General features: G+C 44.6%; 1 protein-coding gene and 1 pseudogene across 1 annotated transcript in view; both read left to right on the forward strand.

Moving 5' to 3' along the window:
- Clnk (cytokine dependent hematopoietic cell linker) overlaps positions 1 to 18,518 on the forward strand; it is a 90,284-nt gene extending 71,766 nt beyond the window's left edge. The window contains exons 15-18 of the mRNA XM_042054985.1: positions 4,480 to 4,613; positions 8,448 to 8,525; positions 13,245 to 13,400; positions 18,311 to 18,518. Of these exons, the coding sequence (XP_041910919.1) occupies positions 4,480 to 4,613; positions 8,448 to 8,525; positions 13,245 to 13,400; positions 18,311 to 18,481 (539 nt within the window). The 3' untranslated portion in view covers positions 18,482 to 18,518. The remainder of the gene's footprint in view (positions 1 to 4,479; positions 4,614 to 8,447; positions 8,526 to 13,244; positions 13,401 to 18,310) is intronic.
- A 3,436-nt stretch (positions 18,519 to 21,954) lies between these two features.
- On the forward strand, positions 21,955 to 22,629 carry LOC119809579 (annotated as a pseudogene).
- The last annotated feature ends 304 nt before the right edge of the window (positions 22,630 to 22,933 follow it).

The following is a 22,933-nucleotide window of genomic DNA, read 5'->3' on the forward strand; positions in this document are numbered from 1 at the left end:
TAGCTGAAAGTTACATTCTCTTTCCAAACAGTACCAAAAAGTAAAAGTAGTTTAGCAGTATACATTCTATACCATTTCAAGGTTAAGTTTTATTATTTATCAGCTAAAATTTCAGGAAGGAAATCTTTAGCTCTCTTCTTGTTCTTTTTCTTGTTGTTGTTTTTGTTTTGTTTTGTTTTGTTTTGTTTTGTTTTGTTTTGTTTTCAAGACAGGGTTTCTCTGTTGCTTTGGAGCCTGTCCTGGAACTAGCTCTTGTAGACCAGGTTGGCCTCAAACTCACAGAGATCCACCTGCCTCTGCCTCCTGAGTGCTGGGATTAAAGGCATGCACCATTACCACCCAGCTATTGTTCTTAAGATCATAAATTGGTAGGTAAAATTAACTTAGTATTATAAATGCATTTAGATTCTAGGTGATCAATCTTCTTTTTAGGCCTTGGTAGTCCCAGCTTCTCAGTAGGAGAACCACAAATGCAAGGCTTTCGTGGAATACAGAGTGAGTTCATAGCCAACCTATGCAACTTAATAAGGCCCCATTTCAGGGGGAAAAAAGGAACCAAAGAGTGTTCTAGAGTATTCTAGGGACATTTCCCAGAGGTTAATCATTTGCTTAGCATGCACAAAGCCCTGGGTACAAGTCCCATTTAAAATACACACACACATTCTTAGGCTCAATAAAACCATCATCACTAGCACAATTAAAATAAAACTTTCAAAATATCAGGAATATTTTTTGTTCTTAATAAATATTTGCTGAAACTTCATTTCATCTAAACAAAGTTTTGGGTCAAAAGCAGCTCACACTCCTGAAGTTCTTGCTCAGCTGCCAGCTGCTTGCCAGGATGACAACCTAGTCATACCTAGTCAAACGTCTCATACTGAGGCAGGCTATATGCTTATAATGCTGACCTGACTTCCAGCTTATATGTGCTCTCCTCCCTCCCGCTCTCTCCCTCTTCCTCTCTCCCTCTTCCTCTCTCCCTCCTCTCTCCCTCTTCCTCTCCCCCTCTCTCTCCCCCTCTCTCTCCCCCTCTCTCCCCCTCTCCCCCTCTCTCTCCCCTCTCTCTCCCCCTCTCTCTCCCTCCCTCTCTCTCCCTCCATCTCTCTCTCCCTCCCTCTCTCCCTCTCTCTCCCCCTCTTCCCCTCTCCCCCTCTCCCCCTCTCCCTCTCCCTCTCCCTCTTTCTCCCTCCCTCTCCCTCTCTCTCTGGAATCTAACTAGGTAGCCTAGGGTGGCCTGGAGCTCTTTATGTAGACCAGGCTGACCTCAAACTCAAAGAGAAATCCACTTCACTCAGCAGTGCTGGGATTCCACCACACCTGGTTTATTTGTTACTTTTGCCTGGTATTTTAGTTACATAGTGTTTGTATACTTTTATGATTTTATATTTTTTAGGTATTCCTATCTTTAAATCTAACACATTCACAAATGTCTTGGCTGTGCTTGGCTCACCTCCTGACCTAAATGTCAAAAACTCCATCCTTGACTTCTGTTTACAAGAGTAACATGCGGTGGAAATGTTTCATTTTGGTTGAAGTATGTAGCGAAAACACCATATCAGAATTTGATAACTGGTGGTCTCTTAATGATGGCATGCCAGGTAAAACAGTAACTTTCTATAAAATGGACCAGTTTATTTACATTTCAGTTCACTTCTAATCCAGGCATGGCAAATTGTAGCATCAACATATTGGTCAGTTAGAAATAACGGTTCACAGACATGATCCAGACTTCCAGTGTTAACATGTGTAGGAGCCACCCTTTTCCCTCTGGGAAAATTCTTTTTTTTTTTTTTTTTATACTTTTATTTTTTTTTTACATTTAAAAATTTCCATCTCCTTCCCTCCTCCTCCCCCCTCCCTCCCCTCCTTCTCCCCCTTCTCTCCCCTCCTTCTCCCCCTTCCCTCCCCTCCCCTCCACCCATACCTCCCCTCCCTCCCTCTCAAGGCCAAGGAGCCATCAGGGTTCCCCACTCTATGCTAAGACCAAGGTCCTCCCAACTCCCCCCAGGTCCAGGAAGGTGATCGACCAAGCTGAGAAGGCTCCCACAGAGCCCGTCCATGAAGCACAATCAGAGCCCAGAGCCATTGTCCTTTGCTTCTCAGTCAGCAAAAAAAAAAAAAAAAACTACAGAAGCTAAGATTTCCTTTGACTTGAAACTTCAAGTCCATGATTGCTGGACTCCACCACTCTCGGGGCCCATCACACAGTATGTGATGGAGCAAAGCTGCTCATGGGTGCCAGGAAGCAGACAGAGTGAGACGTGGAGTCCAGGGATAAGGCAAACCCCTCAAAGGCATGCTCCCTGTGATCCAGTTCCTTCAAGTAGGACCCACATCACAACAATCTATGAACTCATCAGTAGACTAACCCATGAAGAGGTCAGAGCCCTCATGAACCAATCACCTCTCAACAGTACTACCATTTGGGGATCAATCCTGCAAGACGCACCCTTGACATAGATAGCATAACATGTTTGTGTCAATCAGACATGCCGCATTGTGACAATACATTTGTGTTCATGTTTTTAGTCTCTATCCATGGTTGCCTGGCCCGTTGCTTTGGGCCTATGATACAGCAGAGCATCATGGGAGGGAGTGTGTGATAGAACAAGCCTACTCATTTCCAGTCCGGGACCCCAATACCTTCTTCAAGAGCACAACCCACTGATTGAATATCCTCCAGTTAAGGTTCATCTCCTAAAATATTTACCACCTCTCAGGAGTATCCCAGGGGCTGAAGAGATGGCTCAGCAGTTAAGAGCACTGACTGCTCTTCTAAAGGCCCTGGGTTCAATCCCCAGCAACCACATGGTTGCTCACAACCACCTGTAATGAAATCTAGTGCCCTCTTCTGGTTTGCAGGCATACAGGCAGAACACTGTATACAGAATAAATAAATAAATCTTTAAAAAAAAAAAAAGAGTATCCCATACTGTGGCTCAAACCTTCAACACGCATGCTTTGGAGATCTAGTTACCATCCCAACCACACAGTGTGTCACTACATAATATACTCATATTATATTTGCAAATAGTACCACCAGTCTCATGAGAAAAGTCTATCAGGATACTATTGTGTTAGGTGCAAATTCCCAGCTTCCAACATATACCTTAATGGTTTAAATTTATGATTGGCAACAAATACTATCCCCTTGTGTTCTATGAAATTACAAATTTGCTTTATTCACTTTAAATAAAGTATCTGCTGAATATCCAAGTCTACATTACCATGGTTTCTCTATCAGCTGCTGTTCCAGGTTAAAAGAAAAGACAGTGTAGTTTTCTTAGATTATGCTTGGTGTTTCTTAATGGTACTTCCCAAGCTAGGAATAGTCATGGTAGGTTTAAGGAACTGAACAGAGTTCATTTCAGTCTGGGTAGAGTGAGTAATGTGGGAAGGATGAGGCAAGGATGAAGAAATAAGAAGAGAAGGAATTTGGAGCCTTAAAAACAGAAGAGAAGGGACTGGAGAGGTGGCTCAATGGTTAAGAGGACTGGCTGCTCTTCCGGAGGTCCCAGGTTCAATTCCCAGCACCCACATGATAGCTCATAACTATCTGCAACTCCAGTTCCAGGGAATCTAACACCCTCACAAACAATTCACCTAAAGTAAAAATAAATTATCATCATCATCATCATCATCATCATCATTATTATTATTGGTAGTGTTTTTCCAGACAGTGTTTCTCTGTAGCCTTGGGTGTCCTGGAACTCACTTGTGGACTAGGCTAGCCTCAAACTCATAGAGATCTGCCTGCCTCTGCCTCCCAAGTGCTAGGATCAAAGGCATGCACCACTACATCCAGATAAATAAATTATTTAAACATAAAAAACAGATGAGAGACTATTTTATTTGGGGGTGGATAATCATGGAAGGATTTTTAATCAGGCTGAGTAACTAAATCACAGTTACATTTCTCCCTCTCTTTTTCTTTCTCACTCTCTATCACCCGTGTGTGTGGGGGTGGGGGCCCATACAGAGGTCAAAGGAAACCTTCCACCTTATTTGAGACAGAGACTTTGAGGGTTGGGTTTTTGTTTTTTTTTTTTTTTTTCTAGTGTACTCTGCCAGGTTAGCTGACCTGCAAACTTCTAGAGATTCTCCAGTCTCTGTCTATCATTCCTCTGTAGGAATGCTGGGATTACAGCTGCTCACTAACCTCTGGCCTTTTCATGGGTTCTGAGGGTTTGAACTCAGCTCGCCACACTTGTGAGGCAAACACTTCTCACCCACCTAGTCATCTCCCCAACCACACAGTTACAGATTTGGAAAATTACTCCCAGTTCCCAGTAGAAAGAGAGTGGGCAAGGTGAGTGTGGAAGCAAGGGAGTAATTCAGAAGGCATTGCAGTCCATGGTGATAGGGTGTTGTCTAGACCACAAAGATGGCCAAAGACCGAAGTGGTGGGCCCAGCTTCCTGTTGGAAGAAGACAGGCTGCAACAGCAATGTGATTTCATTTAAGTGCAATCTCTTTCCAGGCCATACAGACACCATGCCACGCTGTCTGCCTCAGAGATGCCAAACTGCAGTGAGGCATGGCCCTCACGATCGAGTGTTGCCCTATGAAAACACAAACACAGGAAAACCTGTCCCCACCAAGCCTGATGAAAAGGTAAGGTGGGAGCTTCCCTGCAAGCCCTTCTAACTGCCCTTGGCATCTGGTGACAGCTTGCTGGGAAGGCCCAAAGCAAATCATTGTGATTGCCATTAATTATTTTCCCTAATAATGACAAATCAGTGGCTTTTAATGTTTCTAAAATGCTTTGTTGACTCATAAGTTATTACACTTTCACTAGATTTTTAACGTGCGTGTTTTGCTGAATCTCAGAACAGTCTGTTCATTAATTGTAGGGGGTGGGAGGGCAGGGCTGAGAGAGACTTAGACTTGTATTAGTTAAGTTTCATGGATCATTAACTAGAATTTGAGTACTAGAATTCATTTCCCATCCAAAGATTTACAGGTCACATTTCAACTTCAGTTGAGCCTGGCAGCCATTTCCTAAGCGTTGATTGTATGCGTCAGCATGAGGAGTCCGGATCCCGGACACAGAGGAGAGCTAGAAATGACTAATAAGTGGCTTCATTTGTCTTCATCTGTTTCATGGTCTCTCCGTAAAGCCAGCTGTTCACACAGTCGCTTCTCAGTTCACCTTGCACCCATGGCTCCCTCTAAGGAGAGAGAGCTCTTTGTGTCCTATCTGCTCCATCCTCCAACACCTATGACACTACTTACCACAGACAGCACAAAGGAAGATGGCATTGCCCTCATTCAATAGCCCTGGCTCATGGGTGCCCTAGAGCTTCTCATGGCTCGTAAGCGAAGCATCTGGGATCTCTGATCAATTTCTTTTAAGTTCTATAGGATCTCAAGTTTCTCTGCTTGGCCTTATAATTAATCCCTACCTGGTTCTCTAGTGGCTTCCCAATCTCCCTATGGACTCTGGAATTCTCTCTCATTTTCCCCTCGCATGGGCCTGAGTCTTTGTCACTCTGTCACTCTCGTAAGCCTCAGGACTCCTGGGCTCTAACTCAATGTCTACATAAGACCAGACTCCTCCCAGAGCCGGAGTTCCAGGGCATGAGAGGAGCCTGGACTAACTCAGGATGTTCCTATTTTCAACAGCTCAACAAATCTTATGACTTGTGACAGATCTAAATCCTCTCAATAAAGATATCTGTGTAATAGTCGGCAAATTGGCTGCTTTCACTTTCCATTGCTGCGTTCATGTTTTTTCAAGCAGTATCCCAGAGCACAGACAAAAAGTAAACTGGAGGTCCATGACTGCATTCTACTACAGGGCGCATCTCCAAGAGAACTGAAAGCAGAGCCCAACAGGATTTGAGCATTCGCATTTATAACATTATTTATGATAGTCCAACGGCAGGAAGAGAACACAGGTGTCCATTCACAGACGGAGAGATAAACAAAACAACACACACACACACTGTCTCAAACATAAAAAAGTCTGGCATGTTTACATGACTAAACTTCAAAAGCACATCCTAGGTGAAGTAAGACAGACACTAAAGGAGAAGCATATCCCTTTTATCTGCTATTCATGGTTCCTAGAGGAGCGAATTCTACAGAGACATCCATTAGCAGGGCGGCTCCCCAGAACTGGGAAGGAGAAGGCAGTAATGGGGAGCTGTTATTTAGTGGGCACATAGTTTCAGCTTGGGAGGATAGAAAAAGTCTTGGAAATGGATAATGGCGATGGTTTTAAAACAATATAAAGGCACTTAATGTGATGGGTTGAGCACTCAAAGTGGCTAAAAAGTAACTCCTTACACTGGGTATATTTTATTGTGCCTTTAAAAAAGGTATAGCAGGATCCCACAGGCAGCCTGCTAAAGGTTTCCAGAGTAGGAGTCTCGTGTCTTCTGTTGAGGGGCGACTAGAAATGCCAGCACTGGTACGACTGCGCTAATACCAAGGGTAATGCTCTGCAGTCACTCAGAGGACAAGAAAGGGCTGAAGATAAGCTTGGCTGCTCCTCACTGTCATTCAGAAGCCACCAAGGGCTTTGACAAGCACCAGTCTACTCCCTGCGCCCCTCATAACCACATCTTGAAATAGTCCAAGATGCAATGTCTAAGGCAGTTCTCAACCTGTGGGTCACAGCCCCTTTGGGGGATCAGATAGCCTGCATATCAGATATTTACTTTACAATTCATAACAGTAGCAAGATTATAGTTATGAAGTAGCAACAAAATAATTTTCTGTGGCGGTCACCACAACACAAGGAGCTGTGTATTAAAGGGTCACAGCATTAGGAAGGCTAAGGACCGCTGCTCTAAGGCATCTCTTAGCATAAAGGAACTAATCAGAGTAAATGAAACTCACCATGGCGCAGCCTGCCCAAGCTCTGAGACCAACCAGGAGTCCCAGAGCCACCACCACAAGGATCACAGTGACCATGGTGACCACAGGGATGGAAGGCTCACACTGTAGCAGGGAGCTGAGATCTCAGACGCTTTCTTACTGGGATCCTGCCTGAGCTTTGCCTAGAGCAGCGTCTTGACCCTCCCAGCACTGAGTATCCCTCAAGTAGAGATGCTTACTACAAAAGGGTCTTCAAACAAGAGGAGAGTTTTAGTTTCAATTTTATCTATGTTTCCCAAACCAAAGAACTGCTTAAGGTATTATTTACATTCAATAAATACAAGAAATTGAAAGTATTATGTACAGTCCCATGACTTTGGACAAATGAAAATACCAGGCTAGCCACTGCCCTGGTTCAAGAAATACTTTTCCACTATATCCCAATATCCTTCCTGCTCCTCTGAAACCCTGTCTTCCGCTGGTTCCAGGCGGCAACCCTCCAGTTCCTACCACTGCCCTGTATCCTTCCTAGATACCTATCTAAACAGAACAAGAGAGTGGCATTTTTTTTTTGTTCCCAGCTTTGTTTCCCTGAGCATAATGATTTTGAGATTCACTCCTGTGGTTGACTGTGTCCTTTTTCCCTCTAATTTTGTAATGTACTCTTAATGGAGGAGAGCGCCTGAATGGCAGAGACAGGAGGACTATAAAACTATATACAAGCCCAGGGTAGCTGGTGTGTGTGTGTGTGTGTGCGCGCGTGTGCGTGTGTGTGTGTGTGTGTGTGTGTGTGTGTGTGTGTGTGTGCGCGCGTGTGTGCGTGTCTGTAATATTGGAATAGTAGACACGTCTGGTTGGCAGGCCCGTGATCTGAGGGCATGAAAGGAAATGCAACTGCAGTTAGGTAGGAGCAATGCATGCTGGCCAGATGGCATACACCTGTGCCCACCACTGGACGGCTCATGTTGGTGCTGGAAAGACCAGACACTTCACGGGAGACTAAAGACTTGATGTCACGTGTCTCATTCTTGCCAACCATGTGGCAGATTTTGAGTCCCCGAGTCTCTGCTCCCCATCTATCACTAGAAGGAGCACTGTCCATAATGCATGGTCCAGAGAAACGGGATAGGGATGTTTTGAGATACTGAATAAGGAAGGGTCCTGGAGAAGGATGACTCCACATTGTGACCCTGGGAACTCAATGAAGAGATTGCAGGACCATGTTGCCATGGGCACATATGCAATATGCCAGAGTATAGATGAGAACACTTGCATCTTTCTGCAGTATCAGAACTCACTGAGTAACACTGACAGTTGGGAGGCTTATGCTTCCTGAGACTCAAATGATGGACTTGTCCTAACTGACGGGCAATTTCTGGCCACTCCCAATGACCACTCTCTTTCTATCCCTATCAGTCAGAATCCCCAGCTACGGTTGTGTCCCTCTTCTTCCCGCGTCCGTAGGCCTTTCCAGGCTGCGGATCAAAATGTTCGATGCTGAATATCCGTCAGTTAGTCTGTGACTGGACACTGGTGGAACAAAAGTAAAATCTGGGTGAATTAGTCCATAATGAACACCTTCCCTTTGATCCCAAAATATTCCTCATTGGACTTGTACCATAGGATGTCCAGAAGAATGAATGGTACATTGGAGAATACAGTCGCCAGGCAGTAGAAGAGGCGCTAATGAAGGAGAAGAAGGTAATGCCCCTCCATTGTTCCTGTGGCCATCGCGTGTATTTCTACATGCGTACACACACAAAAGTAGGAAGGGGGCTTGGGATGGGGGGCTCTCTAGAAGAGGAAAGGGGTGAGAAAGGATAAAGGGGGTACAATTTCTAGTTACTTCAGGGCAATCTTTGAAGAAAGAACACTAAACGTACAGACGGAATTGTGGCTTGATTTTCCTAGAATGCAGAGATATTTAAAATGGCCTCACACCTAAGGCTGGGTTTTGTCACTTATCAGATGTGACCTTCCCAAGTTCATAAACAAGGTTAGCTGTTGATTATTTATAAAATTAAAATCAGTTTGTAAAAATATCAGTACCGAGGGAGCCACTGGAAAACCACAGATGGTATCTGGGGTGCAGGAGTCACAATGGGAAGTGCCTCCCGCTCGCCATCCCCTCACTAAATGCACACCTATGGCACAGACTGGGTCTTTCTATCTCACTCCTTCAAGAAAGGAGCAGGGGTCATGAATACTGTGATCCAGGATATGGCAGGTCATGCTGCAGTAACAGATTCCCCCCCCCCCAGATCTCTGTCATTTACCACATGATACTCTTTCTTCACTGCACACCAGATTCCAGTAAATTTATTTGGTCTGTGTGAGGCCCTGTGTCCACAGTGTGCTTCTGCCTTCCCACTCTGGCTCTCCACACATCACCCCAGGAGTAATATACTTTACCTTTTCCTTGACCAAATTCCAAGACCAAAGCTAATTTCCAAGGGAACAGGGAGGTGCCAGCCTACCACATAACCCAAAGGACAGAAAAAATTGAGTGACTACCTATTCTTCATTACAATGCGAGTGACGCTGGGTTACTCAGAAATATCAGATAGCTTCTGTTGTTCAAGAACACAAATTCTCAAACAGATTTACTGCTGACTGTGAAAACACAACATGAATGAATCTGTTTATTAGTGAATAAATCATGGGTCTCCAACCCATCTAAGAAAATGTAGAATTGATGTAAAAAGTAAATTACTCATGAGTTGCTAAGATAAACAGAATCATGGCCATTCCTCACCCCACATATCATGTCCTAAATCTTAGAACTTTTGAATGAATCACTTTATATAGAAAAGGGAACCGAGCAGATTAATTAAATTGGGGATTCAGATGGGAAGGTTATCCTGAGCTGAGTGGCCCCTTGTGTTCCCCAATAAGAGGAAGGCAGGGATGTCATAGAAAATACGTGATTATGGAAGTAGTGGTCAGACTGATGGGGGAATCATGAGCCAGGAATTATGGTGACCTCTAGGGACAATGAGAGTCACGGACACAGATTCCATACCCCCAACACTAGCTCTAGCTCAGAGACCCACATTGGACTTCTAACCAAAACTATGCAAGAATGGCTTTACTTTTAAGTCACTAATCTCATGTGAATGTGTTAACACTAGCAGTAGAGGCAAAGATTTCCAGCAAATCAGCATGACCCCATCAGAAATAAGTGGAACTATCCCGTTCCATAAGTGGGGAGGCTGAGGCCAGGGTCTCAGTCATAACAAAGACATTAGTACCCATTTCACCAAGACTCAACTGCTTCCAGCTACCATGACAGCTCTCTGCAGTGGGATGGAGCTTGAGGTTGACTGGGCCCCTGTCCTAGGATCTCTAACCCCTTCCTCTGTCATGGCCTCAGATATGGCTGGCCTCTGCCAACACAGGATGGGGCACCGTGATGGTAGGCCCCAGCCAAAGCTTCCTTTCTTGGGTACCATTACCCACTACACTACTACAGTCACGCAGTTGGACTTTCACCAGAAATCAATCTTAGAGGACCCAGATGCGGAAGCCCACATGTGAACTGTGCCGGGAGAGCAACACTCAGGCCATCTGGCATCGCTGTGGCCAGGCTTGGTGCTCCTCAAATGCTCCCTTCCTCCATGTGTGCCTATGCCGCCTCCTCCTAAGACACAGAATGGCACTGTCTTTGCTAAATGACTGTGTTTCCCTTTTCTGCTTGCATCGGTCTTGTCAGGAAGCGTTTCCCATTGATGAGAGATAATTTAATTTAAATGAAAGATCTCCCAGATTTATTTTGACAAGTGCATTGCAGAGTTTAAGAAGACAAACCCAAGTTTGGCCCCAATTCTTGGTCCCCATCCGCCTTCCTGATCTCTGGCAGTGTTCTGTGCTGGAGTCGAAGCCTCTGCTTCCGAATGAACGCTTTATGCAGAGAGAGCCACAGAGGGTTCCTCATCGCCCTCAATGGTGCAGAAGTCACCAGGCTTAGATTGTTAGACTTCGAGCTTGACTTTCAGGTTTATCATCTGCTAACTGTTCAACCACTGGCCACATGTGACCAAGAACAGCTATGAATGCAGGCCAACATACAATTGTCAATTTACTAAAAACATTATGAGACTTTTTTGTAACTTTTTTAAAAGCTTTATCTGAGCTGGGCAGTGGCGGTGCACACCTTTAATCCCAGCATTCAGGGAGGCAGAGGCAGGAGGGTCTCTGTGAATTCAAGGTGTGGTAGCATACACCTTTAATCCCAATACCTGGGAGGCAGAGGCTGGCAGATCTCTGTGAGTTCATGGACAATCTGGTCTACAGAGTGGGTTCCAGGACAGCCAGAGATACACAGAAAAACCCTGTCTCAAAAAAATTTAAAAAAGCTTTATTTGTATTATTTTTATTCAAATGTGTGTCTGTACGCACATATGCATGTGGGTGCTCACAGAGGCCAGAAGGACATGTTTGATCCCTCAGAGATAGGCATGATTTTGTGTGCTGTCTGATCTGGGTACTGGAAAATGAACTAGGTTCTCATGACAGAGCAGCAAGAGCTCTTAATGGCCAGGCCATCTTTCCAGCCTTTCTTCCTTTGAAATTTTGACTGCTCGTTTCTCAAGCATGAACTTTGTAGATGGCAACCTTGTGTCCAGTCTCAATGTTGGACACACCTGTTAAGCCTGGGAGATTTTTCTTGGCTCAGAAGCCAAACCCAAGTGTCTGTAAACGGGGATATAAGCCTTCCCTCAAGATATATGTAAAAACCAAGTGAAACAATGCATGCAAGATGCTGCTCACCTTAAGGGCAGCTCACGGTAGACTTCTGTTGCCCACCTCATTATAACATAAACACAAAATAATAGTGCTATTCTTAAATTTAGTATTTGTTAGAGAAACACATTATACAACATAGTGTTTTATATAGTGATATCATATTATAGATTATGCTATATTATAGATTACTTATCAATATTCCATGCACTCTATGCAGATGACTATATATTTAGAAATATAAATCATCATACATACTGTCCGTACCCATGCTATTTTATGGCATTTATCATCCTCTATACACATTTACAATTGGGACATTCAGTGCCCTCCAGCATGTGGATGACACAGCATAACCCTGAAGACAAGCCCTTCAGTGTGTTCAGGGGGATTCCACCTTTCAACCTCACACCTTCACCTTGAGTGACTGTCTCCAGTGTGTCTGGTTATTTCTGTCCCAGGCCCTGTTCTCAGTCCTTGGTCTCTTGGGTCCTGTTGATCTTTTGCCTACCATTGCTAGCCGCCCCTTGGCTTCGGACACTAAAGGTACTTGTTGCACCTTTCCAATCTCTTCTTCCTGGTGCTGCCCTTGTCTTGATCACACTTTAGGCTGTATTTCCTGCTTCCTCTCTCTACTCACTTTGTCATCAGTCTCTGCAAAACCCCACTCCTCTTTTGGGAGCCCTGATCCTGCACTGGAATCTCCCTCACACAGGGGGCCAAATTCTTGGGCTAAGATTTTTGCATGGTCTGTGATGGCTTCCTCCTCTCTTTAGAATAAGATTTGACCTCCAAGATGAATAGGAGACATGTGAGCAGTGACAGGTGCAGAGAAACACACCAGAGAGGGATGAAGGAGGACCTCCCTGTGCAGAAAGGGGGCAGTGTGCAACAGATAAGAAACCCAGAGCAAGTGTCCATTCAGAAAACGGTAGCCTAACTGGAGCCAGGAGCTGGGGCAGAAGATCAAACAAGGGACTGGCTGGTGAATCTAATATGAAAGCCTCATAAAGGATGTAAGAATTATGCAGAGAGTAGAGGGAGATTTTAAAGAAGGAATCACCACTGTGCATCTGGTACACTCTCGGGAAGCAGTAAAAGAAATCTCATCCATACAGACACTGTGTCAGCCGTTTCTGTGGCAAAAGACCTGGGAAACTTTGAGAAGGAAGGGGAAGGCTCCTGGTTTCAACCCCTAGTAGGCTGACCCCATTGCTTTTAGGTCTGTGGCAGAGCAGAAGTACTATGGATGAAGGGCTGCCCGCCTCACAGTAACCAGGAAGCAAAGAAGATGAGGCCAAGATACATCTTTCAGAGGCAACAACCCTGCCCCCCTCCGCTCCCCGCCCCACAATGGCCAGGCCCTACCTCCAAATAGCCCATTCAGCTTTGAACTTACCAATGGCTTAGCCTCAGAATGTTAGCACCTTTATAAACCAATTGTCTCCCTGTAACACCACCGGTTAACACATGGGTCTTCTGAGTGAACACTTCATATTCAAACCCCAACAGGAACTCAGGGAAAGCCCACTGAGTTAAATGGAACATGCAGTTGGGCCGCCACAAACTAAATCCATTTAGGAACCTCACAAAAGCATCATTGTTGACATCACCTTAAGGCTAGGACCCTATGCACCAGAGAAGATAACTATAATTAATTCCTTTTTCTTTCTTCAGGATGGTACCTTCTTGGTTCGAGATTGTTCCACAAAATCCAAGGCAGAACCCTATGTTTTGGTGGTGTTTTATGGGAACAAAGTCTACAATGTAAAAATTCGCTTTCTGGAGAGCAATCAGCAGTTTGCCCTGGGGACAGGACTCAGAGGAAATGAGGTGGGTGCAATCCAACCACTTCCCTTTCCTTGGCTAGAAGTAGAAAAGAAATATTGAGCTTGGGAGGTGCTAAATCCATGTCTACCTACCCCAGTGAACACAGGACAGGATCGAAAAGACACTGTAATGATACCCTTCCAGCCCCTTTCATGAACACCCTGTTGTGCTGTGTTCAGCTCACCAGGCCAGCAGTCCTAAAGGCCACTGAATGCCCTCCCGTCATCCTAAACCTATCAGAGAAACCTATTCAGAAAGCGGCTACTACATTCTGCCTCTTGGAGAGCTTCTCTCAGCCCATGCTAGCACTCTCTTCCCCACCTCCCCATGTTCACTGCAGGCATTTAAGAAGTCAAGTGTCATTCACTTATCCACAAGATTCGGTCCTCAAAGTGAGTGTGTTTTCAACAGTAGCATTTGGTACTAAGCCGAGGTCCCGCTCTCAGTACAGGTGTGCTAATGGGAGGCCATCTACTGGCAAATCTGCCAGGCCTAGTAGCATAGACCAATAGTCCCACATACTTAAGAGTCTGAGGCGGGAAGATTGCCAAGACTAGCCTAGGCAACTTAGTGTGATCCTATCTTAAAAGATACAAACAGGGTTGAGGGTGTGACTTAGTGGTCAAGTGTTCACCTAGCACATGTGAGGCCCTAGGTTCTATATTGCTACAAAAAAAATCAACTAAATGTCAATTAATAACTATATAAATCAATTGATAAAAGGAGGTGTTTTAGCTGAATACATATTCCAGGTCTGTTCTGTGTGTATATCGTCCTACTCCAGGGCCCTCTCTCCTCCAGGAGATTTGTAACTTGCTTTCTCACTTAGTTTTAAAGCCACGTGGTTGAGTCTCACTCACTGGGGAGAAGCAGAGCCTTTACTAAGGTTTCAGCTTTGTTCCCAGCACACCACGCTTTGCCTGCTAATGAAAGAGAGGATGCAGCGTATCAGAGTACTTACATCCTAACAGCATCTTAACAGATCACAAGCCTTTAGCGGGCTGCCTTGGAAGTGAGGAACTGTCAGTTGAGGCCACAAGTAGACCCCCCAACCGTAAGCACCTGACAAGCTGTTCCAATTACTGGATCCTGGCGCCTGTTTTTAAAATCCTCTTTCTGTATTAGTCCATAATTCTCTCTTCTTTGCACCCCCGGGACATGAGCTTCCCTTTCATGCCACTGTGGAACATGTACATACATGCATTCTACACAGGCACATGGATGCACTGAGCACTCAGAGCCATCCTGGGAGGCGGGTGCTCCTCACATTTTCTAGATGATGAAAATGAAGCCCAGAAACAGTAAAGAGCAGTCCTTGGATTTCCTCTCCTTGGCAAACAGCTTGGCCTTCTCACACAATCTCGCCCACCTGACGACAGCCCCAAGCACTGCAAGTTGAGAATAAGCAATGCCTACTTGGAGCTTACTGTGAGACAAGCATCTTGGGAGAAACTGCAACCTACAGAGATTCTTCTCACTGTTGTTGGGAAGCGTTGAGCCCTGCCCTCAGAGTGAGATGGGCCCATGTGCCTTCGAACCTGACCCCTCTGTCTTACTGAGGAATTTCTCATCGTTAAGAGAATTGGAAGAAATCTCTGCTCAAATGCAAGACCTCCCAGCTCTTCCAGCTGTGCTCAGACAAAGAACATCATTGGCCACTTTAGCAGGAAACACATGATGAGGAAGAGGCTTCTGGGGACAATATTCACTTCATTTCGTTTTCATCTACTTTGTGGGCTTTGTAATGGCACAGGAAGACAGTAGCTCCTGACTCTCAGGAGCCATCTGAGTGTGAGACGGCACGGTATAAATACCACGGCAGGTACACAGAGGCAGGTGCTGTGAAGCATCCAGTCTCATCTGAGCTGACCCCAGAAAGTCCTTTCCTTGAGTCCGTGTACCTCAGGCAAAGGGGGAACGCCATACCACAAGGCCTATAAGAAGCACCAGGGCCAGTTCCAGGTTAGGCTCTTCCAGTCTGCCATCTTCATCAGCACAGAAGGCAAGCAAAGCCATGTGTCCCCAGAACAAAAACTTGGGAGGTTATTCAACTGGTCAGGAAGACAGAGATCTCTGGTTTAAGATTCAGGAGTACCCGTTGCTTTAGTGTTCTGACTGTATTTCCATAACTTTCTACAAACTGGAAGGCTTAGGACAGGAGAAACTCATCAGTGCTGGAGAACAGAAGTCTGACATCCAGCCCCACCCCACCCCAGGGAGATGCTCCAGCCACCCTTGGTATCCGTGGCTCTCAGCTCCTATACCTGCCTCGTGGGAAACACCTACTTCTGTGATTAGACTCTCACTGCCACGTGACTACATCTAGGACCTGTTGTTCTCCTGAGGATAACCTGGAGTGAACTCCATTCAAGATAAATAAAACACTATTAACACTTTCAAAACAGAGTACTGAGCATAGATTCTAGGTCACAAATATGGATGCACTGAAGGTACAGTATTTAGCTCACGATGCCTAGTTATTCACTGACTGGACCAGCAACCATTTCATGGCTACCCAGGGTTACAAGACTCTTCCATACCTCTCTATACAGACACCTGGGCAGCAGTGGGTTTTTAAAACTGATGATAGATATTTACTTGACAACTTAAGTTTTTTTGTTTGTTTTTGGTTTTTTGGGTTTTTTTTTGTTTGTTTGTTTGGGTTTTTTTGGTTTTCAAGACAGGGTTTCTGGAACTTCCTTTGTAAATAAGCTGGCCTTGAACTCAGAGATCTACCTGCCTCTGCCTCCCAAGTACTGGGATTAAAGGCATGTGCCTCCACCACCTGGCTTGACAACAAACTTTTAAGACTAAAAGACAGATTAATAATAGCCCATGTCTTTCTTTCCTACCTCCCTGACTTCTTCCTTATCCTCCCCTGTAGCCCTCTCTCTCACCTTTCTATCTCTGTCTCCTCTCTCTCTCTCTCTCTCTCTCTCTCTCTCTCTCTCTCTCTCTCTCTCTCTCTTCCTCTCTCTCTCTCCCTCTTTCTCTCTCTCCCTCTTTCCCTCCCTCCTTCTCCCTCCCTCCCTCCTCTCTTTCTGCTTTTCTGACAAGGGGGGAAAAAAGGAAAAACTGTCTACAGCTTGCATATAGGACAGACACAAAGGATTTAAACGGGCTTTGGTATCTAATATTAGGACATTTGACATTCTCTGTTGTCCTTGGAGGGGAGAATCTAAGATAAAAATAGGAGCTTAATTACAGTCTTTTCTCCCAGCCTTTGCAGCAGCGTTGCAGCTGTGGGTACAGCACTGGATCCACTAAGAAGGGACAGGAGCGTGGTTGATTGCACCTGCCTTGCTCCCTAATAATGAGGTCTCATAGAAATTATCCATGGAGTAGAACAATGAGGCTACTCCTATCAGAGTGATTATCTGCCCTTAGCTGTCTGTGAACCCATTCACTGGACAAGGGCTGCACAAAAAGGTTCTCTGCATTGACCACTTCGTTGAGTGTAAAGGAAGAAAAGCCCATCCTTATTTGAAATTGGAAGTGAAATTTGAAAGTTCCCTTTCTTCCTGAGGCTTGTGAAGAGAGTCTAGAATGCATCCCATGGTCTCACATTTAGTGACCCTCACTATGTGTGGAAGTACAGGGTAGGCTTTCTTCCAAATGCTGTCCATGCATAAGTTCCACTAATGCTCACAAAGAACACAGAGGCAAGTCCCAATGTCTCCATCACTCTTTGTGGACAGAGAAACTGAGTATAAGAAGTTGGCCTCAGGTCACACAGCTCATAGCTGGCAGGACACCCAGACACTGAACAGCCTTCATTTGTGATGACCTCATAAGTAATTCATTCATGTCATGGGGTGGGAAGACTGTGATGGAGCTGGGAGGATCTTTGAGGTAGGTGGTCTGACTGGGAAAATTCTGCAGACAGGAAACTTAAGAGCTACCATTAGGTCCACAAGCACTTCCATTCCCCATTGTGCAGCGCACAACACCCGTCTGCGCTCTATGTGCTACCATACAGTTCGTGAGCTTCCAGGCTTCGGGCAAGGGGCTGGAGGTTGAAACACACAAAGACAGAAAGACAGAGACACGGACCTCTAGTCACTGGTAAGAAACCCTTTATTCAATAACACCATGGAGGCTTATATACCCAACAGTCAGGTGGGCCAACAGATGAAAATCTTATCCTCTGATCCTCAAGGCCAAGGCAACACGTGCTCGTGGAACAGAGCTGGTAAACAACTTTGACACAGCTTTCAGTAACTCAAATCAGAAGGAAAGTAAAGAGCTCTAGCAGGGAAGAGCAGCTGGAGGCCAGGACTCCAAATGGTCCCAACACCCTTGTCCTCTCCTTGTGTTTGTCAGTCATCCTTCAATTGCTTGTTTGACCTCAAAGAAAGAAAGGAGGAGGGAGGAAGGGAGGGAGGGAGGGAGGAATAAAGGAAGAAAAGGAAGGAAGGGAGGGAGGGAGGAAGAAAGAAAAGGAAGAGAGGGAGGGAGAGAAAGAGAGAGAGGAAGAAAGAAAGAGAAAGGAAGAAAGAAAGAGAGAAAGAGGAAGAGAGGAAGAGAGAGAGAGAAAGAGAGAGAGAAAGAGAGAAAGAAACAAAGAAAGAAACAAAGAAACAAAGAAAGAAACAAACAAAGAAAGAAAGAGTCAGACACAGAGTAAGTCAGACATGGTAGCTGACCCATGTAATGCTAGCCTCCTGAGGAGGCAGAGGTAGGGTGATTGCTGCAGGTTCAAGGCCCATCTGGGCTCCAGAATGAGCTCTAGGCTGAGCTTCAGTGTGAGACCCTATCTCAGAACACCACCACCAATATCACTTTCTAACACATCTCGCTACAATGTCAAAAGTATGAAATCGTTCACCTTCCCTGAGTAGCATGCAACAGCTGAGCTGCATTACAGGCACCAGATGCGGTCAAACGTGGTCACTTTGCTTTCTGTATTTCAGATGTTTGATTCTGTGGGAGACATCATTGAATACTACAAGAACTTCCCCATTATACTAATCGATGGGAAAGACAAGGCCGGTGTGCACAGGGAACAGTGCTACCTCACCCAGCCCCTGCCTCTCGGCAGGCTCCCGCTGACTCCGTCCTCCAGCCAGGCACTTCATGAGTAAGCAGCCTAGCCAGGTATTTCCACATCAGCAGCTTGGACCTTGTCTCATTCTCAGCTCAAAGGATTCAGCGCTTCTACCATCTGCATTTATCTCAAATTATATTGTCTGTGCCTTCAAACGATGACTTTTTTGACTCTGTAAAAAAAATTATCCTGTAATAGAACTTGAGAGCTCAATTATGGCTCGAAAGCTTGAGTCATAGAAGAAATATGTGCAATCTGCAAAAAAAAAAAATCAAACCTAAGTTTTAAAAAGAATTTTCTAAACGGGAAACTGTAGACATGGTTATCATACATTAGCAATGAGTAGCTAATGCAACAAGATCTGACAATTTCGATGTTTGCAGCAGGTGTGAGATCCCCAAACTACTACTCAGTGGAGGACATCAGGCTGACCTCAGTTCAGAACATCTTGCCCTAGGATGCTAATTTTTGGATGCGGAGGATGACAGTGAATGTTATTTAGTTCTATTTATCTGTAATCCTTGAAATTCAAATACAGGGAAGAGATGTGGTATGAGAAAAAAAAAGCCGTTGTGAATACCAGCATGCAGTCAGAGAGAAGAAATAAGGGGACCGTGAATTGAAATGGCCAGAGGCCCAGGTGTCAGCCTCCTTTCTGAACAGTGACTTCCCTGGAATTAGCAGATCCATAGCGAGGAACATAGAGCTCACCCCAATCATAAAGCAAGCATTCATTTGAGTTACAGCGAAAATGTTTTGAATAGTTTAATGATACATTTCCATTACAGAAGAGAAGAACTGTCCTCGGAAGAGTACTGATAGTTACAATAGCATGGCACATCGTGGCATTGTCTCTTCTCAGGCAATGTATTCCTACTTTAGAACACAGATGAAGTAGGGACACTCAGAGATCTCATTTGGAGTACGAAGTGAGCCTGGACTATAACCCAGTTTGTCTGTTCCACGTCACTGCATCATCCCAGATATATTCTCTACTCTATGGGCTTTTATAATTGAGCTATGAGCTCTTATAATTAAAGATATACTTTAACAATATATATTTATCCACCTTAAATCCTTATAGTACAGTTAGTGCACAAAAATAAGGTGTCATTGAATAAATAGGTATACCATACACCATGGCTTCAATTATTACCAAATACCACATGTAAAATTCATGGAGCGTTTATGCAATTTGAGTTTTCATGAAGAAATAAAACCAGCTAGAAGACAGGAGATGTAGTTAAGTTGGCAGAAAGCATACCCTAGGTTAAATTCCCAGCACTGTATAAAACCGAGTGTGGTGGTGCAGACCTGTAAGCTCAGCACCTGGGAGGTAGAGGCGGGAGGATCAGAATCTCAAGGTCATCCTTGACTATACAGCAAATTCAAGGCCGTCCAGGATTACATAAGACCCTGCCTCCAAGAGAGGGGAGTGAAAAGGTAAGAGAAACAAATGAAAACAGAACAAGCAATTTCTAGCATTGTCTCTTTTGTAAAACCGTGGCAGGCAAGATGTTCTCTGTAGTAAGATTCAGACCAGAGTTTGCTCATAGATTAGACTGTCATGCTGAGGAGAAAGGGCCTGGGCCTGGTGCCTTGTCGTGCCAACTCACTGGCTGGAGATCTGAACTTTGAGTTCTGTAACAGACACAGAAATTACTTGCCAGGGACGTGTCCACTGAATTGCTGGGCAGCATTCCTGTGTTTACTATTTCCAGTGTCTGTTACAATAAAAGGTGTTTTATTGCAATTGATGATGTAAGACCTTAAGACAATTCTGAAGCCATTTCTGACAATTCTGAATCCTCTCAGCCTCTGTGCCATAGTGCTTCCCCTGCTCCCCTGGGAACCAAGGACCTAACAGTTACACATGCACGTACTCAGTTCCTGAACAATTACCCATATACGTATGTTTTGATTCAGTCCCCTGGGAAACGGGGTCAAAATGACCTCTTACCTCATCTGATCTGGCAACAGCTCTCCAGCCAATTATTGGTAATAGCCCTTTCGAATAAGCCAATCACAACCCCCCTTGCTTCTATGGCCTTCTTCTTTAAAAGTAGCCTGTACCAGCTAGTCGGGGTTTCTTGGCTTCCCGAATGCTGGGGGACCCTGTCATGACAGAATTAATAAAATCCTCATGCTTTTGCATCAGCTGTGGTATGAGAGGTGGTCTCTGGAGGTGACTCCTCCTCGGTGTTTGGATGCTAGAGTCCAACAATGAGTAAGGGATAGCATATGAAAAATTAAACGTATTTCATTCTTACAGTAGATACTAACACCTTGGCTTGATCTTAAGGCGGCATATTTGTGACTAAAGCTGGGAAGTACAGTTCGTCTGTTCTCCACTTACTGGTTTTATTGGATCCCTAGCTGAAAAAGCCAGTGATGGGTAGCATGGTAGGATGTTTCAGTCTTTCTAATTAGTATCTCATTTTTCCATTTTAAAAATGTCACTTGGCACCTAGCCTCAGTAGGACAGTGGAATTTCAGTTCCTCTGATTATGGCACTTGTGAATTCCAGCGACTTCTTTGGGACAACGTCTGTGTCTCCTCTAGTTATCAGGCAGCACTGCCATAGCCATGGCTGTGTGCTGTGTGTCCCTCTTGCTAGGGGCTGCTGCAGATGTTGAGAACAGTAGAGGAAGCAAGAGAGACAAAGAAGTGCACACATAAACCGATAATCCAAGTTAGTTTCCTGTTACTCTCTGTATCTCTATTTGAATACATCACTGAGATCTTTAGGAGGAGGAAAATGTTAGCTTTGTTTGTTAGTCTGTTTTTCAAGACAGGGTTCCTCTGTGTAACAGCCCTAGCTGTCCTGGAACTCTCTCTATAGACCAAACTGGCCTTGAACGCACAGAAATCCTCCTGAGTGCTGGGATTAAAGGTGTGTGCCACCACCGCCCGGTTGGATTAACTATATCTATAAGCAATTTAATTAATTCATTCTAATTAATATAAAAAGTCAAGCTTGACTCTATCAGATATAGTTATTATTATGTATGCAAATACATGTTTTAAAGATAGCCTTAACTATGTATGATTCACATTATACTTGTACATCTATTGGTTTAGTCTTAGTAATATGTATCCAAGCTAAGCATACCTGCCTTTTAATACTTGAAGTTTATGGATTGTTAATTTAAATGAAATTAAGTATGTAACTCGATATTGTAATATTCTTGTCACTGAGGGTGAAGAGAGGAATTCAAAGCATAAGTTTAATCTTCTTTGTATCTTGTGCTATTGCCCCTAAAGCACTTTGGAAATCACACTTAGGGCAAAGTTAAGAAATATTCCTAGAATAATTATTGGTGTATGAGTGCTATGCTAGATTCTAGGGATAAAGATGGAGACACAGCCATGTGACTCACAGCTCAAAGCTGACAAATTGCTGTCAAATTAGCCAAAAAGGGAAAAAAATAAAAACACAAGAATGTGAGGAGGGAGTGGGCCCTGCGCCCGGAGTCTCAGAGGCAGAAGCTCACGTGTGCAACTTGCGCCATGGCCACCTACTCCGCCTGCTTTGAGCATTTGGAGATCTTCTGCAGCCTTTTGGAAGACCTACAAGGGGTTCACAAGTGGCTGCTGGGGACTGCGGGGACTGGAGAGAAGAAGCTGGTCAGAGATTTTAATGAAAAGCAACAGGAAGCAAATGAAACGTTAGCAGAAATGGAGGAAGAACTCCAGTATGCACCCCTGACTTTCCATAATCCCATGATGTCTAAACTTCAAAACTACCGGAAGGACCTTGCTAAACTCCATTGCGAGGTGAGAAGCACACCTTTGACAGCCACATCTGGAGGCCGAGGAGATGTGAAGTACGGCACATATGCTTTAGGGAATGAGCGTTTGAATTGACTACAGACTCAAAGAGCATTGCTTCTACAAGGCACAGAAAGCCTGAACGGGGCCACCCAAAGCATTGAGCATTCTCATCGGAATGCCACAGAAACTGACCAGATTGGTACAGAAATCATAGAGGAGTTGGGGGTACAACAAGAACAGTTGGAACGTACCAAGAATAGACTGGTAACCACAAATGAAATCTTGAGCAAATGCAGAAAGATTCTCCCCTCAATGTCCCGAAAACTGACAACCAACCAGCTTCTCCTTCCCATCATCATCTTACTGGAGCTAGCCATCCTGGTCGGTCTTGTGTAGTACAAATTCTTTTGACACCATTGAACTTCCTGGAGGGAAGGGATTGTGGACCAGAATCTTGACTCTGAATGAATGTTGTTGAGCATATATATTGCTGCTGTGGGCTAGCAGTTCAAGAATGCATTGTGTAGCCAGACTATGGGAGGGAGGGCAATGGAAAACCACATAAATGTGAAGGAACAGCAAAAAGACCAGAATGATATACTAAGGTAATAAATGCTGTTTATGACTCCTTTAAAAAAAAAAAAAACAAAGAAAAAGAAATACCATTAGAGTCAGCAGGTCAACTCCCATGTGCCAATCAGGAAGTACTGAGGGG

This window comes from Arvicola amphibius, chromosome 1, assembly GCF_903992535.2.
Source record: "Arvicola amphibius chromosome 1, mArvAmp1.2, whole genome shotgun sequence".
Taxonomy (NCBI): Eukaryota; Metazoa; Chordata; class Mammalia; order Rodentia; family Cricetidae; genus Arvicola; species Arvicola amphibius.